This window comes from Microplitis mediator, chromosome 1, assembly GCF_029852145.1.
Source record: "Microplitis mediator isolate UGA2020A chromosome 1, iyMicMedi2.1, whole genome shotgun sequence".
Classification (NCBI taxonomy): Eukaryota; Metazoa; Arthropoda; class Insecta; order Hymenoptera; family Braconidae; genus Microplitis; species Microplitis mediator.
In genome coordinates this window covers 24,046,982-24,062,718 of record NC_079969.1, presented here as the reverse complement: position 1 = coordinate 24,062,718, position 15,737 = coordinate 24,046,982, and the positions used below count along the sequence as shown (strand labels likewise).

At 28.3% G+C, this 15,737-nt stretch overlaps 2 protein-coding genes across 6 annotated transcripts in view; one reads left to right on the top strand and one right to left on the bottom strand.

Moving 5' to 3' along the window:
• LOC130668778 (kin of IRRE-like protein 3) overlaps positions 1-15,737 on the top strand; it is a 289,972-nt gene that overhangs the window by 162,077 nt on the left and 112,158 nt on the right. For all 5 annotated transcript variants that reach the window (XM_057473904.1, XM_057473192.1, XM_057472436.1 and 2 more), the window contains one exon: positions 11,342-11,532. In XM_057473904.1, the coding sequence (XP_057329887.1) occupies positions 11,342-11,532 (191 nt within the window). The remainder of the gene's footprint in view (positions 1-11,341; positions 11,533-15,737) is intronic.
• Positions 1,780-3,334, bottom strand: LOC130668031 (uncharacterized). Its single transcript, XM_057470442.1, has one exon. The coding sequence runs from the start codon at positions 3,233-3,235 to the stop codon at positions 1,991-1,993; it is 1,245 nt and encodes a 414-aa protein (XP_057326425.1). The 5' UTR covers positions 3,236-3,334; the 3' UTR covers positions 1,780-1,990.

Sequence of the window (15,737 nt, the reverse complement as noted above, 5' to 3'; positions counted from 1 at the left end):
ACCAAACTTCATTGAAATTTATCAATAATTATTTAATTATTTTCAAATCCTTGAAATTACTCTATGCTTTCAAAATAACTTCAAATAATGGAAAATTTAACATACATTCGCTTCATATTCATGGAGTTGAATAAATTAACAAATTACAATTTAATTCAACTTTCTCCTCGGGTATATACTAAAAATAAATTTATAATTATTTTACATTAAAAACTTTTTTTAACCTGTTTTCTTATTATGTACGTTCAAAACTCTCGTAAAGGTTCGAATCTCCGACATCAATTAAGATATTTAATTAATTATTGCCAAAAAATTGAACGTAGAATAGAACAATATAAATAAAGAACAACTAAAATTAAAGGCTAATTAAATCTTTTATTATACTGATGAGCGATCCCTTCGCTCACTTGATCGAATGACAAAATTTTTAGTAACATGACTTTTATCTTTATTAACTAAATTTTTTTTTAAAGAGACCTACTATGAACGCAATCTACAATGAACTGGATAATAAAGGGTTATATTTCTTAATTATTCATGCGGAAAAACGATTATTAGAATTATTCGTAGCAATGAATAATTTTTAATAATTTAATCCATTAATAATTAATAATTCATTGTTGAGCATAATTGAAATTTCCATATGTAATTAAAAAAGTGAACTAGAAAACTCACTAATTGAATTTATTAAACGTAATAAAAAAAATAGTTTATGTGTGTATATGTGAGGAGCGTAAAATTTATCATTGAAACTGAGTAATCCTTATTTGAAAGGCAGATCTATCGTATGTATACCAACGCGATGAAAGAATAACTTGACGCACAAGCTCTTCTTTTACAGTCGCAGTTCCACCCTCGGTTATTTTTCCAGGTTTTTATATATGCATACATGGAATAATACATTTATATATCTTTTGTACATACATCTAACAGCATTATACTCGCTACTTCAATTCACTTCAGATGCGTCCTTTAGTTAAATTTTATTTCTTTTTTATTTCACACTTTTCATTTTCTTATTTTTATTTTATTAACGTTTTATATTTTTTATTTATTCAAATAGACGTTCAAAATTTTTTTTTTATTACCTTTTACCTAATTAAACATAAAAAAATTTTAACGAGAAATAATTTATTTCATTTTAAATTCTATTTTAAAAACACTGCAAATTGGAATGTTTGAAAAAAATTAAATTTGCCTGAATTAAAATTTTTTATTCTAGACTTCTTATTTGACTACATGAATTCTTTTTTTAATACTTGTAATTTCTTAAATTATTCATAAATTTATAACAAAGTATAAAAAACATTTTTGGATTGATTTCTTTTTCCACCGAAATAAAAATATTCTTCAGGTAAAAAGGGTTACCACCGAAAAAGTGAATTTTTTTCCGAAATGTCCAAAAAATTTTTGAATTAAATTGCTACTAAATTTTTTAAAAAATATACCCAATTTAGTAAAAAAATTATTTTTTAAATTTATTATAAATTCCCGAAAAAAAGTATCAGTATCTCAAATTGTCCAAAAATGTAAAACGTTTTGAACGATAGTTTATAACCATTTCCAAAAAAAAAATTTTTTACAAATTTTCGGGTGACTCATTTTACTCATTCCACTCCTGTATACAATTAAAATGATAAAATCTTATTTTATTAAAAAAAATTATAAATGTGGTATTACTATTATTACATCATCATCATCATGACATTCATTTAACACAATCTCTTAATATGACGTTTTCAAATTTCCGCAAATACTTCCTTACACTTATATTAAGTATATATATATATACATCTTTATAAATCGTTATGTAACTTAACGTAGTCACGTAAATAGCAACCATCTCTCCTTTTCTGCTCCGTTAGCTGCGTCTGTCACCAATAATCGACGTGACGCGAAAATTCACAAAAAAAAAACTATGCATCAATCGATCATTTTCCAAAAAACAAATAAAATGAATGAAGTTTATAAAATGACAACATTTTTCATCCTAAACTTTCAGTACGTGGTCTAAATAACCACATTCTCGTATATCTAACAAAACATTTGCCAATTCTTCAGAGAAAACATCACCACCCACTTCTTTAATCGTTTGAGACATTTTTTCGGCATCGAAATTTTTAGCTTCTTCCGCTGACAAAGATGACGATCCTCGTATTACCGGTAAGAAAAATATTGCAATAATGTAACCAAACATCGCATGACGTTTATAATCGTTCAAAAAATTTATATACGAATAGTTTTCCAGACTTTTAATTCCATTTTCTTGCAAGTAATTAATTATCGCATCATGGTATGCCTTGAATATATCTGTGAATCTTTTGTTTCTGTCTTCCCTCGAACAATGCAAGTACAAAAAAGTTGAAATATCGATACTTGGTGGTGAATAACGTAACATTGCGAAATCAATTAACATACTTTCTAAACCACGATTTGTATTACGAAAAAAAATATTGTTTTTTGTAAAATCACCGTGACAAAGCACTGCCAGTGGTTCTATTGGTTTAACGGCATCAAACATTACATTCTCGAATGCATTGGTAAGAAATTTTTCCATTTTATCGATAAAAATAGGGTCATAATTTTTTTTTTTCAACCACTCAACAGGTCTTACTGAAACCAAATTTATAAACTTACCGAACATTTCTTCAGGAAAAAAACGGTACTCCTTAAGATCATTAACTATTTCCATAAAATCTGATGGTTTATTAATTTTCATTACATAACCCATTGCATGAAAACGACCGATTGCTTGCATTGCTGATATAATATATTCAAAAGGCACGTCACTACTTTTAGAATACACTTCGTAACCCATGTATTCGATGTGTTCCATAACAATGACTGTACGTGCAAAATCACTTTTATCTTCAGCTGTGTAAAAGCAACGTGGAAACTCATTTTTGTTGATGAATTCGTTTTTTAAAAACTTTTCATAAAACAAAATTTCGTTGTGAAATAAAGCGTCCAAATGTAAAATATTATTGGACAGTTCCAAAAGTGATGGTCTTTTAATCACTAAATTAACAGTGTCCTCTTCATTTTCAGATGGATTTAAATTATTACTGAACTTTAGTTCAGCAAATATTATGCTTGACAACAAAAAATTTTTTTCCGGAAATGAAATTTTTAAGGACACATTAGACGATTTTTTATTTAGCTTCAGTACAACTTTGTCTATGATATTTTCTTCTACCCATTTTTTTATTTCTTCTTTGTCAGTTGGCTCAAACATTTTAATTTTTTTAAAATTTGTTTGCAACAATATTACGCTACTGCACTTTGAGTGAGATATAGTGAACGATAACTGCGCTGCTGAGTGGTTACGTCAAGACTAACTGCAGTGACTGGTTTTGGATGCTAGTGCAATTACTCTTGGTATGTAATTTTTTTTATTATATTTAATGCGCTAACCTTGGATTATATCCAATGTTAGTTTCACGATTTCGATAAATATTTAATTGCATCATTTTTTTCAACTGACATTGACTTTGAAGACTTTACTTTTTGAGTTACTGAGACCTTGATAATGCTTGTACACGATAAATTGTGGTATAAAAATAAATTGAGTGATAAGTCATTCGCGATAATTAATTTATCACTTGAGTTAAAAATTAACAGCGAATACGATCCTTTTTTTTAAAGTAGTATATACAGTCATTAAATGAAATTAAAATTCCAATTGATATGAATTTGCTTGGTTAAGCAATTTTTTCGCTTGGCACTTAGAAATTGAAAATAAAAAAAAATTACTGGGGTTGAAGTGTCTTTTTTTTTAACTAAAACTTTCTCTCAGTCTCATTGTGTGGAATTAACTCAATTAGCTATACATTGTAATGCCAAATGTAAAGAAAGAAAGAGAAGAATGAAGATAAAGATGAAGAAGAAGAACAAGAAGAAGATATAAAATATACGGTACGTGAATGAAACGCTCAAGTCAGAAATAAAAATAAAGAATATAAAAAAATAATAATAAAAAACAAACCCCAACAAGTTGAGACCTCGTCGACATTCCCGAGACGATTTCATCTTGAGATAGTGGGTCTAGAGTTATTTGGTGTTGTGTACGATGAAAATAAAGAATACTTATTTTTTTATTTTTGTTGTTTTTATAAGTTTGAAACTTTCGTAATCTTTTTTAGCAAAATTGATATTTTTTAAAATTGATGTATCTGTAATTAATTTTTTTTCTCTTATACATAATGTTTTAATGACTGGAGAAAAAAATTTCAATGCCATTTTCACGACTGATAAATAATGTAATCTTCAATCATAAAAAAACAAATGTGAAATATCGATTCTATAGAATATTCAAATGAATATACATAAAGAAGTTGATTTCGAATTTGTTATTTTCATAATGTTTCGCTCTAGATTGCTCAAAACTTCATTCTTTTTTTTCAAATATTTACTTCATATTTTTATTTTAATCTTTTTTTCTCACTACCGCTGTATGCTTTCCGTTTTCTCCGCCTCCGGAGGCTGGCATCCGTTGGCAAATATACAAGCGCAAATTTATCGAGCTTCTCTAAACGGTTTAATCCAATTTTCCTCCAAATTGGCGGCAACAGTTTTTACCTGGCTTTCGTGTTTCCTATCTTATCCCTACCGAACTGTCAAGTCCAGTGACTAATTCACAATAATTTTTTTTTTATTAACAGTTATTTTTTATTCATGTATATATAAATTATAAATGTTTACCCACATAAATAAATGGATCAGACTGATTCAAAAAATTCAACTATTTTTTTTTTTAAATCATACGAAAAATATTGTTTGAGATGACGAAAAAAAATACTGTTGAAGTTTGAGCTCTTCATATTAATGTTAAGAACTGCCTTCGCAATTTTCAATTTTCCATTTAAATAACATAAGAAAATTTTTTTTAAAGTTTAGGATTCTATCACTCACCAGGAAATCAGTAGTGTCGATAAATTCAACTTTTCAAAAGTTATTCGAGGTCAAAGCTAGATTCTTAGTAAATTTTAGTATTATTTGACTTTTTTGGCAACACTTTCAGACTTATCTTAAAATATTTCAGGACTTTTTTGTAGATCATTTCATTTACTACAACTTATCTTCACCAAAATTTTTGAAAGTTCTTTAGTTATTTGCATGTAAATGTTTATTTGTTCTAAATACATACATGTATAAGAAATATATAAACATTTATTTATTTATTCAATCTAGGATAGCAATATCCATCAAGTTTATCAGACATGTTAAATTCTTAACTGTCAATCGGTAATTGAAATTTTTATCGAACTCTTTCGGTCTCTTACAACCCAGAGATCGCTATGATAAATTAAATAACTTTCTTGAAAGTAAACAAATTTATTTTTCTTATTTCTTACTTTTTAATTATCTTGGATTATTATCGATAACATAATTCATAATTTAAAAAATTTTGTAACATTTTTAATCAAACTTGAAAACTATTATTTTTAGCTATTATATGAAACTTTGAAAAAAATGTTTTTTTTTTTTTTTTATTTGATACCAATAGATTGGATATAAGATATGATTGATTTTGAACGAATCTTGATAGCAAATGTTTATCAATACCTAAGTTTAATGCTTGTTGATTTTGGTATAACGACTTAGTACAGCCAACTACTAGAAAACGCATCATAGTGATTTAGTAGGCAAATATCATTCTAGAAAATTGGAATTTCTCTCTCCCTCAACAAACACAGCATTACGGAACACGAGCCACTTATCCTCTTTCCTTCTCCGTGCTAAAAGTTTTCCTGTCGTCACCGTCATCTCTTTACACTTTAACGGAAAGTCGATTAGTCTCGCTTAATCAACTATCAAAATTTTTACTAACTAAAAATTTCATTTTATAAAATTAAGTATGAAGTAATAAGTAGTTAATATTTAAATTTAATTGCTTTTTTTTTTGGTTAACCAACATACACTGATAAAAGGATTTCTTAGTATTTAAAAAGATTTCTTAGCATCTAAGAAGTGAGAGAATTTTCTATAAATGTTAATTTTTTTTTTCTGAAATTTGAAGTAGAATGAAAATGGTAACTATTCACTATATTTATTAGTGAAAAACATATATCTAACTCAAATAGTATACTTTTAACCTTCTGTTACACGCGCTTTCTCTAGTGTCTCACTCGTATTCACGCCAACTCTTTTAGGTTGAGTAGTGTTGTGCGGGGAATCGCCTTATAGCGCGTGTAACGAAGGGTTAATAGTAATAAGTCAATATTTACTACAAAATAATGATTTTTCTTCGAATTCGTTTTTGAAGAGTAGTAATGATTGAAAAATTTCAATTTTTGAGAGCGTTAAATATTTTAGTTTCAGCAATATTTATATTTTTGGAGTTTGTCTGACTTGTTTCCCTGGATCCTTTTTTATTAAACAATCATTTTTTCCCTACTTACCATAAAAACTGCAAGAAGTATTTTTAATAGTGGGGTTATTTCAAAATGGTTGATATCAGCACAGTGATCTATTTTGATGCCACTTCTTCTACACTACCATGCTTAGATAACAAGTAGTAAACTCTTTTTAGAAATCTTTCCTTTTTTTTTTAAATTTTCAATTTTCTTAACGAGAAGTTGAATAGCAGCAAATAAACCCAGCTAGTGTACTCATTACTGTCTTGCCTAACGACGGCCGTATACCCTCTATATATGCATACATTTTTGAAACACTGTTCGTTATTGAACCTACTGTACGTACAAAGACATGCTACATCAAAATGATTCAAATATTAGTTTAAGAGAGCATTCACAGCAATACGATATTTTTGCACAAAATTCGCCTAGTACTAATTTCTAGCGCACTATTTATTTAATGTAATATTAACTCGATAATATAACCTATTTTAATCAAAATTAATGATATTCAAATTGAGTATCTATTTATGTTGAGTATACTCATAGTGTATATCTCGAGACATACATGTTTGTTAAATTCAGTTGAAACATCGAAACTGTCAAGATTTACTTTGAGTAGTTCAACCACATACAGATAGTTTGAAATTTCTCGCACTACGAAGATAACATGAAGGAACGTAAACTAGCTTGAATTACAACCCTTCAATCCACGAGATGCTAATACACATAACGTGCTGCTTAGTTATATATGCGATACATAAACTGACGTACGAAATTTACCAACAATTTAATCCGACCGTGTAATATTCTATCATACGTAATTACTTATTTCATTTATTTCCATTTCCTGGTTATTTTTAAATTTAAAATGATAATTTGCGTCAAGTTCCTTGTTGTCTAATCCGCATAATCTACATGAATATGTGAACAACTTAAATCAATCTAAGTTTCAATTTCTATTAATAGAAGCTAAATCTTCTCAAGTACTCTTCATGTACACTAGGGTGATCCAAAAAATAACAAATTTTTTTTTTTTTCTTCCAAACAGGTTCAAAAGTTTCATTTAGATAAAAAAAGACGCCTGTGAAAATTAGAGCTCTTAATATTAACATTAAGAGGTTCCTCATCGCACTTTTCTATTTCCCATAAGAATAACATGGGAAAAATTTTTTTTACGTCTTCTGATTTTTATAAGTAGCTAACGATGCGTCATAAGAATAAATGGCAGGCATATTTTTGTAGAGAATTGAATGCTCTACAAAAAAAGATTCTTATCATTTCTTGAGGAATCTATTTGTTCAAAAGTTATTTGAGGTTGAAGTCGAATTCATATTAAATTTTGAGATTTTCTACTTTTCCGGCGAAACTATCAGACTTATTACAAAATATTATCAGACCTTTTTTGTAGACAATTTTATTCCCTAAAAGTTATTTCTAATAAAGTTTTTTCGAATTCCGCATTGTTTTCTAGTTATTTTTATTTTTATGTCATGCTCATAAAAAAATAGTCTTCTGATCGATTTTAAGAGCTTGACATTAAAATAAAAATAACTAGAAAATAATGCGGAATTCGAAAAAACTTTATTGAAAATAACTTTTAGAGTATAAAATTGTCTACAAAAAAGGTCTGATGATATTTTGTAATAAGTCTGACGGTTTCGCCGGAAAAGTAGAAAATCTCAAAATTTAATATGAATTCGACTTCAACCTCAAATAACTTTTGAACAAATAGATTCCTCAAAAAATGATAAGAATCTTTTTTTGTAGAGCATTCAATTCCCTACAAAAATATGCCTGCCAATTATTCCTATGACGCATCGTTAGCTACTTATAAAAATCAGAAGACGTAAAAAAAATTTTTCCCATGTTATTCTTATGGGAAATAGAAAAGTGCGATGAGGAACCTCTTAATGTTAATATTAAGAGCTCTAATTTTTACAGGCGTCTTTTTTTATCAAAATGAAACTTTTGAACCTGTTTGGAAGAAAAAAAAAAAATTTGTTATTTTTTGGATCACCCTAATGTACACATATATATAAATCCCTTTTCGTTTAGTATTGTACGAGCTAATATGGGAGTTTATAATCTATTTAGTTAAGGATTTTCATTTATACATAAACTTTAAATCCATGCAATTATAATTACTTGTAAGAGGATTCAAACTGTTAACTATAATTATTACAATTAATTTAAAAAATAAATTGGTAGAAGAAAAAAACTACTCTTGAATAACATATTCTATTGAAACTGACTATTAATTTCCACTTGATTAATTAAATTGCGTTATTATTAAGAAGAGGATGCTATTATATTATACATGAAGTTCGAATACTTAATTCGGCACAATTTTTTTTCTTTTCTATGTCATCAGTTGATACACTGAATCTTATACTTTTCTCTGTGGATTATCTCTATAAAAAAATTAACCAAGAGTTAAAATACTAGCTTCAAATTCTGTAAAAATGATGATTTCCAAAAAAATTTTGGATTCGAAAATTGTTTTCAGCAGATACTAGAAAATTGAATTATTGTTAAAAATCTAAAATCTTGGTTGGATAAAACTTGAAAAATTTATGATATGTTGTTAGTAAATAAGTAGAAAAAATTAATAACAAAACTCAATCCCTTTGAAAAATGAATTTTTTCTTTTCCTATCATTTTTCTTTATCCATCTATTATAAATGGAGTCCATTTGACAAAAGGATTAGAAATCAAGCGGCATTGACGATAATGAATAGGAGATCTCTATAGTAAAAAGCGGAAATGCGAAAATTAATCCTCTTTAGTTCCACCACAAAAATAAAATGAATTTCGTAATAAATCCCTTGTGGGTTTTCTACGACCAAGAAATATGATGCCCCCATCTCAAGCTTATATATTTATTGACAAAAGCTTGCTGAATGGAGTACTCCTCGATACATAACCTTACCAGCCCATTTTCAACGACCTCTGGGTATATTTATGTATATCTATCTATCTAACATATATATATATATATATATATATATATATATATATATATATATATATATATATATATATATATATATATATATATATATATATGATATCATACATATACCACGTCGTGTTGTATATGATACACAAGACTAGTATATAGAGATTATTGCAACATTTTCAAGCCGCTGGCAATCTTTTGGTCCATGTTTTCTTCATCGTCTTTTTTCTTAAGCCCACCTTTTTCGTTGTACCCTCCTTTTTATTATCATAAACAGGATATTAAAAACTAAAGATGTCTTACTCTATAACTATTAATCGTGATTAATTAAATATTTTACAACCGGGACAGTCAGAGATATTAATTTTATTAATATTACAAAGTAAATCTCAGATATTTAGCCTTAAAATTTAAGATGTAATGAATTATTTATGCTTCAACTTTAATCAATAATTACTCATTACCATCAAAATTTCAGCAGATAGAAGGCTGTCGATCGGGTTCTTCAGACTATTGGCTTTAAAATTAAACAAAACAATTAGGTTATTAGATAAGTTTTAATACTTACAAAGTGTATCGGAAATTCGATAATTAATTTGTAATTGACTTTGCAAGAAGGAATAGATGAGATTGGTTTTTTTATAATCCAAGTATCTTAAAGTTGGGACATATCTTCTTGAGAGATACTTTGTAAAGATTTGCTTTAAACATCAGCAAGTCGAGCGTTATCCGCGAACTCATATATCTACTTTGTAGCATCCGGTACATCCGAGCGTCCAACGATTAATAGGTAAAGTTCTATCGTACGCCCTTTACAACTCAATCTCTATAATATAACTTTAAGAAAGTCCTCAAGGTGTGGTCAAAGACTAGTCTATACTTGTTAACTTTGATTATCTAATAAGTTATTCACCTATTGATATGTTAAATCCACAACAAATATCATCCATAACTTTAATCAGATTTTTATCTCTCATTCAATTGATTTAGTGATTTTTGTTGAAAATTAAGATTGTTAACTTTTGTATTTGGTAAAGAACAAAGTTTGTGGCACGAGATCAGCGAAATCCGCGTGGAACTATTTCAATAAGTTTAAGAAAAGTTTTATATATATTTGAATTTTATAAGCTGTATAATTTTAAATATTTTACTAATAAATTTTACCAAAAAAAAAAATGTCGGAAAATTTCAATCAGCTGTAACACAACTATACATTATGTAAAACAAAATTCAGAGCAAAATTAAATTTAAAAAAAATTTCATCGATACTTGAATCTTAATATTGATATACATTATTTTCAGTCGATTCTTAATATATTTTGAATTTGAACTTTTTGCTATTATTATGATTCAACGCATTTATTCTCATTCGTTCAAATCTCCCATGTGTTAACTCTAATTACGCTGTGTTCAATTGAGATTCTGTGACCGTCATCTCATCATCATAATGTACTGTTTAAATAACATCAATATTTAAACCATCACATTTTGCATGCTGTCAATCGCAATTAGGAACTTTAGAAACAGCTATTATATTATTGACATTTTATTCAATATAGAGAAGGGTTACATTGTAAAGCACCCAGGGCATGACGAGGCACCTCAAAAAGTTAATGAATTGATATAAATTTATAATTTGACACTTAATAAGTATGAAAAATGACAACTAAAAATAATTTTTTTTAATATTTTGGAGGGGCTTTCATGGAAGATTGTATAACACATATATAACATGTATGTATGCGCGTAAGAAACAAATAGTTCGATAAGTTTTGCGTATATATTCACATTTATGTTGGCATATATACAACATAGATATGAATATATGTTCACGCAATGGAACAATGTTACATTCTTTGCATATATATATACTTTCAAGCTAGTCGTCTTGCCCCCCCCCTTCTTCTGTAAACGAATAACTTTTTAATAGTGGAATAAAATCACACAAAATATTTCTAAAAAAAATGAATAAATATTTTTTCTATTTACTAGTAATTTCTTTTTTCTTTCTAACTGTTCACAGGCATCCTAAGCCACGGTGCACAACACAGTAGTAAAAACTCAGATATATTCCATCATCACAATGTCTTTGAAGACCCAGGATCGAGATCTGGACCATACTTCGATATATCAGCGTCCAGAAATGTGACAGCGCTGCTAGGAAAAACGACGTACCTCAACTGTCGGGTGAAAAATCTCGGCAACAAAACACAAGTAAGTAATTAATTTAGTGAATAAAAAATATATTGGATTAATTGAGCGGTGATTTACACTAAAAAGTAAATATTGGGAATAATTTCAAATACCACGTAACATTTAACAAATAACTAGACACAAGTGATTTTTTTAGTCTAATGAATTAAAGAAAAAAGAAAAAAAACGTATAAAATATCGAGTGTTGATATTTTACGAGCATAATAGAGCACCGTCTGTCGCTGACAAATAATGAGGGCTGGTGAATCGAAAGTGCACTCGGTAGCACACTGGTCACTACCCGACTCCTCTCGACAATGCCATCGTCCAAAGTACAAATTTCTACCTACCTCTACTCTCTTATGTATATATAATACATACATCTATACATACATTATTATATATATATATAATAATCTACCAGCCCTTTTGAGGTTTTCAGTGGTTGCCTTCAAATCCGAATGCTCCAGTTTTTCTAACTTTGTCCACGCCCTGGGAGACTGGTTCGACGTGTTGAGATAAATTAAACCCACAGGGTACTGGTACGTGGTTATTGATAATGTAAAGAAAACTATTCAAAAAAAAAATAACAATAAAAATTTATTTTCGCGTACATAAATTTTTATTTATTAATTTCATTGGATATAAATAAAGAAATGTTTTTTTGACATCTATAGAAAAAACAGGTTCATGATGGTCCATCGTTGAAATTCGTTAAAAAAAAAAAATGATAAATTTTCAGTAACTTATTAGGTCGTTATAAAGTTACAATAAAAATCGAGCAACTGATTTGATTGAGAAAATTGAGTTTCCGCGTTCAATCAACTGATTCAGGTGCATTTTATGAGTATAAAATAAAATGAAAAAAGGATTTTTTTCCATTTATTTATTTATTACTTGACTTTATTTTTAGTTGCAACTGCGGCTGCCCAATTTCAAAACACAAAGGGACAAAGTTTTCACAATCGGTTTTTAGTATTTTTAGTTACAGTGGAGTTTTGTGGACATGATTCAATACGTTTTTCAAAAATTTTATGTTTGTCAATTACACTGAGAGAAAAGAATAGTAATGATTACCATTCCACATATTAACCAGACTAATTTTTTGTAAAATGATAAATATGCTACATAGAATAGAATTAATTACTATTTTTCTGGTAATGATTACTATGTTACATTAGAATAAGTAAAATGGTAAAAATCGCTATCTAGCATAGGAATCAGGGCAATGTAGAATGGTACTCAGTCCCATGCTTGAATAGCTGTCATTACGGTTTAATAAATATATATACGACAACGAAGTAAACAAATGATTTATTACTAAATATTTTAATTTTTTAATTATTCTTTATTTTTTATCAAAAAATAATATTTCATTATGAGCAATATTTTAATTATTTCAATAGATTAATTCAATTTCTACATGTATTTAAAGTAACTTGAGTTATTTAATTTGTCTTAACCTTATATAGTGGTCCCAACGAAAGCTTGGGATTTTTTCCCCTGCAGTTTCTTCCCCCACCACCTTAATATTGAAATGGGCGCATGCGTCACTAAATGTGCGCATGTGCTAAACCAACACTTAAAGAGTGGGGGAAGAGACCGTGGTGGGAAAAAATCCCAAGCTTCCATCGGGACGACTATATACTAAATACAAAATAAAGGAAACATCGTAAATGTTGCTAGGTAACATTGTAGTCATGTCCATTTATATAGTTCTTTCGTCAATGTAAGTCGGTAATCATTCCTATGCTAGCATAGCCAACGTTGCCATGTAGAATGGGGGAGATTACTCTGTCCCGTGATTCTCGACGCTAAAAAATCCTCGTTACTATGTAACATAGTGATGGTTACCATTCTACAAAGGAATTAGGACTATTCTTTCCTCTCCGTGTACTGTGTTTAGAAATTGGGCAGCCAAATTAATGACAGTTTTTCTTCACTTATTTTTTTTCGCAGCGATTAAAAATAGTTTAACACAAAGTTTACATAAAAATTCTTAAATTTACAATCCGCTTAGCACATAAGAGCAACAAAAAAGTTTTTTTTCCAGTTGATTTTATTTTGATTTTCAAAAATACGACTGTAGCAAAAAAGTTTACAATGAAAGAAAACAAAATACTTAATACGAGGTGTGTTTTCTAATGACTTGTTATAATGCGTTGTATATAACGTACTACATGATAATCATAAATCGTGAATGCGAAACACGTGTGGCCTACGAGCACCTTTACTCGACAGATCGCCAACTTGCCTCATCTGTTTCTACTATTTTTTTTTTTCCACAAACTTTAACCCTCCTTTACTCTACTTTATACAATAAACCCAAACTCTACCATCAAAACATACACGCAAACCTTCACACCTTTTAACCCACAAACACTTTTTTTTACTTTACCCCTTATTTTACTTTTTTCACGTCGACCTAAGTCTAGCTTTTCTCGTTTGACTTTTACGAGAAGCTTTATTTCTTTTTCTCACTTAGATCGACAGTTTTTTTTTTATTTATTTCAACGTGAAATCGTGCTTTACCTCGCTTGAGATATACATTTCACCTGTCTCGCTAACGTGTTCTTCAAATAGACTCTAGACTTGAGTTTCTAGACTCGAGACGGTAGTCTCTAGACTCGTGATATATATACTGTGTTGATAAGAGACAACGTATTTGTCTTTTTTACCAAACTCATTACTCAACTTCTGTATTACTTTACATTTTATAAGGATGTTAAATCATCAAGAGAGATTAAACCATGAGATTTATAGTTTTAATTTTGATAAAAGGAAAACATTTTTGATAAAAATATTATTCATTTTCTAAGGATTATCACAGAATCAAAAATAACTTAAGTTTATTCGGAAAAAAAACTAACGACTTAGTACTGATATTTTTTATTTGTATTACACTTGAAAAAAAAATTGATACTCCAACTTTACTGTTCTATTGAGCAGTGGAATTTTTTTAACTTCATTTCACCCTAAACCTTCAAAACAACTTTTCACAAGTAATTTTTAGAAATCTTAAAAATTTAACAAGTTATAGAAGTTTTATGGTCAAGCGTAATAACAAGAGTAAACTTGGAACTTAAAACTTTAAACGCCATTTCTGACAAACTACACTTCGTAATCACTGGAAAATAAATTAACCGATTAAGATAAATGACGTCATATTTATTAAATAATTAATATCTTTGTGATTTTTATCAGTGTTAAAAGTCAATTAATATTTTCTAATTTGTTTCTCTCAGAATATAGAGAGTAAGAAATGCTTCGTACAAACTCACACAGAAAAAAATAATTTCTGGGCGCAAGATTTTTTTTGTATTATAAATTGAACACAAAAATTTGCTTGGGACGAGGAAAAATTTATTGACTCAAAAAGTTTTTTCTTGCTCTGAGAAAATTAGTTCTCGCCGGGAGAAAATTTCTGTTTTCAATTTATAATGCAAAAAATTTCTTGGGCTGGGAAAAAAATTTCATGGGGCGAGTAGAAAATTCTTGTGCCAAGAAATCCTTTTTTTCTGTGCATGTCATACTTTCATCATCTGCTAATTATGAAGTGTACTAAATTTTTGTTTGAATTCTGTTCATAGAGAAATGTTGGGCAAAACAAGACACCTTCAATTAAAATAAAAGTTGTTTTGTAGGAACGAATAGGGCATTAATCCGGACCTTGCAGATAATTTCAAATTTTCGGTACAAAAACTAAAGTATCTAATTTTGATTCGCCTTTACCCATATTATTTATTGGAGCGATAAATTTAAAGATATATTTTAAAAAAGGATACATTTACTTATAGAAGTATTGAGTGAAATAATTTATTAAAATATTTAATTGATTAATCAATTAACTAATAATTATTGATAATTATTATGAATAATTATTAATTATTAGCTAATTATTATTAAGAATTATAATTATAATTAATATCGCGTTGTTATGCAAAGTAGTTTTATTATAATATCAATAGTTTTATTCTTGTCATATTGCGAACTTCGAATAAAATGACTGAAATAGTGAGATGTGTGACAGAACGGATCAATGCTTAATTTAAAGAAGCTAATGTACCTTACATTTCTTGATTGTCGGTTTTGACACGGGGCTTTTTCGTTATTTTCTTTTCCCCATTTCTTTATATATTCACTTTTTCTTATATTACGTCAATCACCTTCTTTACAATGCTCGATTTAATTTTTATGGTATAGAATATATATATATATATATATAT

Excerpts from the sequence above, each read along its gene's own strand:
- LOC130668031 (XM_057470442.1), bottom strand. The coding sequence starts at position 3,235 with ATGTTTGAGCCAACTGACAAAGAAGAAATAAAAAAATGGGTAGAAGAA.